Source organism: Mustela erminea, chromosome 12, assembly GCF_009829155.1.
Source record: "Mustela erminea isolate mMusErm1 chromosome 12, mMusErm1.Pri, whole genome shotgun sequence".
Taxonomy (NCBI): Eukaryota; Metazoa; Chordata; class Mammalia; order Carnivora; family Mustelidae; genus Mustela; species Mustela erminea.
Window position 1 is genome coordinate 27,526,353 of NC_045625.1, and position 8,298 is coordinate 27,534,650.

At 38.5% G+C, this 8,298-nt stretch overlaps 1 protein-coding gene across 1 annotated transcript; it reads right to left on the reverse strand.

Annotated features, from left to right (window-relative positions):
• Window positions 1-246: 246 nt before the first annotated feature.
• LOC116570847 (E3 ubiquitin-protein ligase Topors-like) lies at window positions 247-4,024 on the reverse strand. Its single transcript, XM_032308428.1, has 2 exons — window positions 3,988-4,024; window positions 247-2,597 (listed from the first exon to the last, which is right to left on the reverse strand). Exon 2 carries the CDS (start codon window positions 2,591-2,593, stop codon window positions 401-403), a length of 2,193 nt encoding a protein of 730 aa, XP_032164319.1. The 5' UTR covers window positions 2,594-2,597; window positions 3,988-4,024; the 3' UTR covers window positions 247-400.
• Between the last annotated feature and the right edge of the window lie 4,274 nt (window positions 4,025-8,298).

Below are 8,298 nucleotides of genomic sequence, written 5' to 3' on the forward strand. Positions count from 1 at the left end.
ATTATATATTTTAAAAAATAAATATATCTTTTTTTGAAGAAACAACACTTGTGCTTAGTAGTACTTAATATCCATAACTTGTTAAGTAACATATATTCCTATCATTAATATGGTCTTTGTGGTGTTTGCAACTTTTGGCAGATAATCTTTATAGTTAAATCTAGGAACGAAAAAAAGCCAAATGTTTTAAGAATTCAGTGCACAAGAAAAAAAGGCAGACGAAAATAATATTTACATTTATGGCCAATTTAATAATACGCATTTGTCTCTACAGGAAGCCTTAAGTTTAATTCATCAGGCTTTTAGTTCCAGTTACAAAGCAATGGGATGAGTCTCTTCCAGATTAATATTGTTATTTTCAAAGATCCTTGGTGGCTAACTGAATAGACTCATTTGCCTTTCAAGACAATTTGCATCCTTGTGTTTCTGATACTTTGTCTCCTTTATGTTCATTCTTGGCCCAGTGACATTTCTGATGACCTGACTTCTTTTTCTTTTGGATTTGCTTCCTGCAGGCAGGTGCACACTCAGAAAGACTACTCCTTTGCCTTATATCATTCAGATCCCCAACTTCATCACTGATTTCCTCTGTGGTCTTTTTATCTAGACACTGGCATTTGTTTTTTCTGTGCCTAACTGCTCTGGTTTTGCCGCCTCTTGGAAATGTAGTTTTTTGCCTCATTTCTTGTTTATTTGGGGATCTGGGTTTCTCAATCTGTAGGCATGTGAGACTATTACAGTGGCTTCCATCTTGGGAAGTACTCTCACTTTTAGAAGAACACTTGGGTCTCTTCCCAGAAGTTGAAGGAAGTTTCGCATATTGGACTGTGGTCGAAGATGCTCTTCCACAGTTGGATTCATAACTATGCACGTTATTTTCTTTTGAGTGGTCACAGCATATATTTTGGGTGAAGCATTCACTTCTGTGACTTCCTCTGAGAGAGGGATTACTTGATTCTCTGCTTAAAGATCTCTTTGTAAGCCCAACACACCAAGATTTGGATCTGTGAGTACTGAACCGTGATGGTCTTTGGATTCTTCTACTGAAATGTGAACAAGCTTCTGCAAATTGGGAGGACTGTTTGCCCTTCAATCTCTTTTTTCTGAAAGAGCTCAGTTTCCTACTATTTCTCTTAGAAGAAAGGGCAATTTCCGAAATACAGCTCCAAGAAGAGTCTCTCTTTCTGAATTTGCAGCTTAGCAAGGATCTTTCTCTGGGCAATCTTCTTTGAAAAATCTTCGGTGAAGAATCTGAGTATGTATTTTTTTCTGCTTCTTTTTTCTGGAAGTTGATCTCCTGGTCAGGGCTCAAAATCCTTTCTTCTCTTAAATTGTATTGAAATGGCTGCCCCTGATTAAAAATTGCTGGGGAACTGAAAGTACATGGAGTTGTTTCACTCTTTCCCAGATCCTGGACATGACCAGGAAGCAACTTTATTCCTTCCATTTTCCTCTCTTGAACTTTTTTTTTGCAATTCCGTAAGCTTGGGCCCCTTTCCCTTGGTGTAGTATAATTCAGGAATATATTAGCAGAAGTTGTGCCTTTTTGATCTCCTGATTCTGGGTTGTCTTTGATCCAAGCATGGATTTTGCTTGCTGTTTTATGATGAAGCAGTGAGAATTCAGATTTCTTCAGGGAAGAGTTACCCTTTGGAAATGGTTTTAAGCCTGACAGAGGCTTCTGCTCATTATTCCGTTGGTCCCGGGTATTTCTAGACTGACTTGTATCATGTTGAGATGCCAGTAGAGCCTGATCCTTAGACAAAGGCAAATCAGAAGCTGATGCCATGGACTTCTTTTTTACCCATGGTGAAATGGAAGGACATTGATAAATGGCTCGTTGGTCATAGGTTTCCATGTTGTAAGGTGAATGAACAAAACTGATAAACTCATGCAGAAAGTGGTGAGTGTGTTGTTGGAGATAAGGTTCCAGGAGGTGAATGAAGGACTCACTGTCCAGATCATATTCTGTCATGTGTTGAAGAATAGTGGATAGGATATTCTTCACTGTATAGCCATAATCTCCATAAACAGCTGTTAGTTCCCGTTTCAGCCAGGGGACCAGCCGATGTAAACAACCAGGGTTTCTCTTGAAATAATTAGCTGACAAATGCTTTTCAAGTCTGTAGCCTTGGACATGTGTCACCCAAATTCCGGAATAATACAGAGCTCTTCTGAACTTCATTACCACCTGATCTCTAAAGTGGCCTACAGACGTGGAATTTGGCTGGAACTTCCCACTATCCCCAAACTCCCTCAGTAATTCCTGGACAGTCAACTCTTTCAATGGTCTGATTTTCCTTGTAATGCCCTCAGGGTTCAGACTGACATAGTTGTTTTGAGAAGACTCCATGCAGCTTTCCTCCTCTGAGGGAAGAAAGCCTGAGTCTTCTTTGGTGTCACTCTCTGGCCTGGTGGAACAACACTGAGAAGGAAAGCACTGCACACCAGAAGAAAGCATGGATTTCTTTCTTGATCTTGAATATAAAGAGTCATTACGACTCTTGTTGAAACAGGGATTCCAATCAGGTTCATTCTGAGTACTCTCCAGGCAGTTAGGGCACTCACAGTCAGATGAGAAATCAAATGGCATTGCCCTGGAAAGATTGTATTTCAGTTATATATGAGAAAAATTGGTTCGAATCAAGTCCTTATACGGCATGAAAAATATCTGTTAAAAACATTTCATGCATATTTCTGTAATATGGTTTGTCTCTTCAAGGGATAAATTCTAGAACAAGGTTAAGAAACAAACTATTCCCTCAAATTAATAATAATATGCTCAATAAAACCCACTAGAGAAAATTATTGAGGATTCAGGCACACTGATTTTTTTTCTTTCTTATTCAAATTAATTGTTGAAGCAAATTGGAAATATCAAAATTCATTATATTCTTTAACTTAGCAATTCTAACGCTAGAGTCTAATCTAGATATAGAAATCTACAAATATATATATGTTGACTCTTTTGAGGTTTTCTTCATAATAACATGTTTGTTATTGCTTCAACATTATGTTGAAAACAACATAAATATCCATTAACAGAGAACTTGCTAGATAAATTATCCTTAGTATTTATTTGGTAGCCATTGATTTAAAAAAGTCAAGCCTGCATGTACTAATATAAGAACATGGCTGAGTACATCGTTAGAATGAACATGTTTATATAGAAGTATTCTAGAATTTTATAAATTTTAGAGAATAATCATTTCTGACCGTATTGTGAACCCGAAAAATTGTCTCACTAGGAATAAAAAAATAATGCTAGCTATTATTTGTAAATATGGCTAATTATAAATATATCTAAGTTGAGTAAATTAGTAAAATTCTGAGAGGAAAAAAATTAGGTACCCATGTCTGGTGTCCTTGAGTTTCGGTTCTGATATGGCAGCACTGATAGCCACAGATGACAGGAGACAGTGGACTCTTTCCAAGGGTGAATTTCCAATAGGAAGCATCTCTATAAGTCTATATACCTGAATGTCTACATTTTCACTGAAAAAGGTGAATTAAGGTGGGGAATCACCCACACAAGAGTCAAGAGGAAATTTCAGCTGAGATTGTGTAAACAAAAACAATTAATATGTCTGCAGAGTAAATTCAGTTGGGTTTCCTAAAAACCTCAAAAGGATAATTTATTTTGAAGTTGGTAGTGACCACAGGCAATTGGCAGAAGCAAACATTCATTATCCCTGTAGAAGCAGAACTTAAACCCAGGTCTCATGACAAATTTTCCCTAAGTGAGTTCACAATCAAAAATCACTTAAAAAAAAAAAGCCATTATAAGCATGAACCCATAGAAATAACAGGAAGCAAAAGTTGGCTCTTAAGAGAATCAGAAAATAAAATGAGTACAGAGGATGTGCATAACTGTCATTCTTTCTGCTGGAGCTTCAATCTATGCTTTCCAAAGTTAATGCTTTCACTAAGTCTTCATTCGTCTTGAAAAATAAAAATAACAGGAATTACATTATTTAGCAAATTTACCTCCTAGAGATCCTGAGTTGTCCGCACTCATTTGAGACTTAGCTGCTATTTTGTTTGCCTTAGAGACAGAATTTAGAACACTAGACAAGTTCTGCTGTGGACTGAGGAGAGACAACTTCAAGTTTTCCAGAGACTTTGACATCTTATATTTTCCAGCAATGTTCCAAGTTATGTTAAGATGCAAACACTGGATAAAATAGGATTCAAATCCATGGCTTAGAGGTTTCCAGGGACTCTTTAATATTCTCATAGATTTTCTAATCAGAGCCAATATTGTAACAAGTGGTCTGACTCAGAAGAGAACAGTAGCAGTAAGTGGAACATGGGTTTTCCTAATGAATAAATTCTTCAAAAGAATAGTTACTAGTCTAGTATTAATATTTGCATTTAAATCATTTAGTCAGAAAGTTACCCTTTTCCCTTTAAATGCAAGATATGAATAAACTATTAGCATGTATGAAAGGTGATTAACCAACATTTCGGTTGTTTGTATGTAAAATTTTGGACCCAAAATTATTGAAATGTATTACTGGGGGACACCTTTATTCATTATAGCTAAATGCCAGTTAATATAGGCAACATAACTGGAAGGTCACTCAAAAGAAATTTTTTTTTTGCTTACCGTTATACTACTTTCAAGTTTAGTCTTGTGTACTAAGATTATTCAACTTCTCTCAGATCTAGGGTGAAAACAATTTAACTCATGAGATATGTGAGGGGTTTGATGAGCTACTTTGTGTTATGCTTGATACCTAATAGCAGTTCAACAGAAACCTCATTTTAGTGTTATTTTGAGTCATTTTCATTACAGATCCCCAAGACAGTACATCACCTTTTAAAAAGCATGTGTTTTATGTGATTTTATAATCCAAAATAAATACCATTTCTTATAAGTATATGGTAATAAAGAACCTCATATCCTCATACCCCTCATACCAATGTCAGCATTATATAGATGAAAGAACAGTATAGAAACAAGTTCTTATTCTACTATTACCCTTGGCAAGTTCATATACACTCTCTGAGTCTTGGATTACTTATCTATAAAATGAGGTTTATAGAAAGACTCAAATGAGATAATAAATATAAAAAGGACTTTGTGAAAAAAAATGCTTATTAGAAATAAAGTGTCCTCTGGGGCACCTGGGTGGTTCAGTGGGTTAAAGCCTCTGCCTTTGGCTCAGGTCCTGATCCCAGAATCCTGGGATCGAGCCCCGCCTTGGGCTCTCTGCTCAGCAAGGAACCTGCTACCCTTTCTCTCTCTCTGCCTGCCCCTCTGTCTACTTGTAATCTCTGTCAAATAAACAAATAAAATCTTAAAAAAAAAAAGAAAGAAAGTGCCCTCAGAAGATAATCTCATCTAAACACCATACTTAGCACATTTTTTTTTTTAAGTATCTGTTGAAATGAAGAGAGAAGAACTAAAAGAATGGTGAGAGGGAGCAAGGGAAGAAGGAAGAACTTAAGAGAGAGAGTCATTCAGGTTTCTATATTTTAGTCTACTCTATTTCTTTCTACCATCAATGTCTCCCTTTTCTTTCTTCTTATTTTTACTTCCTCAGTTCTAAATACATACTGAAAATTCTGAAGCAGCTTAGAAAGGAAGACGCTGTTGGGAAAGAGATCCACTGGCATCCAAAGTGCGTATTTTAAGGCTAGGAAGATCTTAAATTGGCAATGGCCAGATGATGCTGTTGGAGAGGAAAATTTATATATTATCCTTTAAGGTTCTTCTGGCTGCTCTAAGAACTAAATCGACATGAAACAGATAAACAGGAGAAATCAAATTTAATAATGTACTTACAGGGGAGCCACATTAACATGAGAGATTCCAAAAATAGTCAAGCAAGATGAGGTATATATGTTATTTTGGACTTAGGAATAAGGGTAAGGGTCTGGGGCTTCAAAGTGAAGGAATGCTATTCTCAGGAAAAATGGGAAGAATACATGTTTGGTAAACAATGTTTGCTGAGACATGGAGAGGACTTTGGTCAAAATTTACCTTGTTAGGTTCCTCACTGTCTACCACACCTAGTTCATATTTTACTATAATTATCTCTGGTGTTAGCTCTCCTCTTGGAATAGGTCCTCTATCTAAATTCTTTCAAGTGGTTAGGAAAGAGGCAAAAAAGAAAAATGTCTTGAGTCTTCTGTTTCTTAAAAATAATCAGCCTAAAATAATTCATATGCCAAAGAGACATATTCTGGGGTAGCAAGTTTTACTCCCCTGCAATACTGCACAGTTAATTGGATCATGAGAAAGCAAGATCCTTTATTTTCCTACATAAGTCCTGAGCTTGATACTTGAAAGTGTTGCTCATCTAGCTCTTTCTAAGTTCGATGGCTAAGCAGTTTCTCCTTGTAAACACTATTAGGGCCAGACACTTCTTTGTTCTATTTTGTAGACTGTTAAGCACAATTCCTGATCCACGAGATGCCAGTATCACCCCCTACCCAAGTACAACAATAAAAAATGTCTAAGGTATTATCAAATGTCCCGTAGGAAGGCAAAATTGGCCCCAATATTGAAAACTACTGCTCTACAGTATAAGATTATTATCTTTTGAGACAGGGTGTTCCTCACAGGAACTAGAAGCAGTTCTGCTACCAAGAAGTTGTGGTACAGTCACTTGTGAGAAGGATTAAGTATAAATTAATTGAAAAAATAGATAAACTTACTCTTCTCAAACCTATTCCAGAAAATAGAAAAGTAAGGGAAACTTCCAATCCATTCTATTAGGCCAGAATTAGTCTGATATCAAAATTGGATAAAGACTCTACTAAAAGAACTACAGGCCAATATCCATGGGGGACATAGACGCAAAAATCCTCTACAAACTACTAATGTGTTTTTCATTTCATTTATTGAACCCTTTATCTCTGGTATGTTATTCCTTATCTCTGTGTTAAGGGTCTCACTCATGTCTTCCCCTCTTTTCTCAAGTCCCGTGAGTATCATTGCTTTATCATTGATCATTGCTTTAAATTCTCTATTAGTCATGTTACTTATATCTCTTTTGCTTTGTTCTCTGGCCATGGCCTTGTCCATTTCTCTGTTTCCTCATTTTGTCTCCCTCTCCGTGTCTGTTTCTGTATATTAAGAAAGTCAGCTATGTCTTCTACTCTTGAAAGTAGTGAATTTATGAAAAGGAGGTCCTGGAGTGTTCTGCAATGGAGTGTCCCCTGTTCATCAAAATCTGGCACTTCAGGAGGGTATCCTATGTGTATTGCTTGCATCCTGTTTTTGTGTCTAAGTCACTTTTCCTTTCAGTGTAGGCATCTGTACTGACTGTGCCTGTTGTGGGCTGTGCTCACTCTCTGTGCTGTTAATGGGACCCAAGCAGGCCAACTCTGAAGGGCCGTACCCACTGGGAAACTTGGGAGTTGGTGGTGGTGTTAGCAAAATTTGTGTTGGGTCACTAGTCCTATGCCATATCCCTTGACATATTGCGACAGCTCGTGGCTGGGCACCATGGTGCTGTAGAGGGTGCATGGCTGGGTGTGGTGGATAGTGGCAGCTGTACACCCAGCTTTTGAGCCCAGCATGTGACAGTGGCTGGGGGTGTGCAGTTGGGCACAGTACAACTGCTGTGTGCTGTGTACTTCAGCAGCCATACAACCAACTGCTGGGTATGGTACACATAATGACTGGGACCTGTGGCTGTGCACCATGCTGCAGCTAGGCAGGGCCCCCAGTGACAGCTGTGCACCCAGCATGTCGGTGGGGCATTCAGTGACTTGTCCTGAGCCCTGGGCCAAGGCTATGAGATTTTGCGCAGCCCCATCTCCCATAGGTGGCTCTGTGCTTATGCTGGGGGTGAGTGAGGAAAGTAGCACCTGCCAATTCCCTCATTTTCAAAGAAACATGCTCAGAAATCATTATGGATAGATCTGCCTCCCTTTGGCCCCCAGTGTTGTGTGAACTATGGTTTTTATGTTCCTTCTCTATGCCCGCTGCTGTCTCTTTCAAGGGCAGTGACCCAGCTATTACTCACTCTCAGGGCTCACCCAGTGCTGAGTCAGCTGAATTTTAAAGCTCCGGGCTCCAAGTTCCACTGATTCCACAAACTCACAGAATTCAGCCCCTCTGGTTTTTAAAGCCAAATGTTGTGGGGATTAGTCTTCCTCGTGGGAGCTCCCTGGTGCAAGGGCCCATTTCTCTGCCCTTTTCCTACATGCTGCTCCTTCTTTTCTCTAGCAGTCTCATAACCTAACCTCCCCTAGCAGACCTTCCTAACCTTTCAGGTGCAGCTTTTTCGCTACACTTAGCTGTGGAGTTTGTTCTACCAGTCTTCAGATCACTCTCTGGTT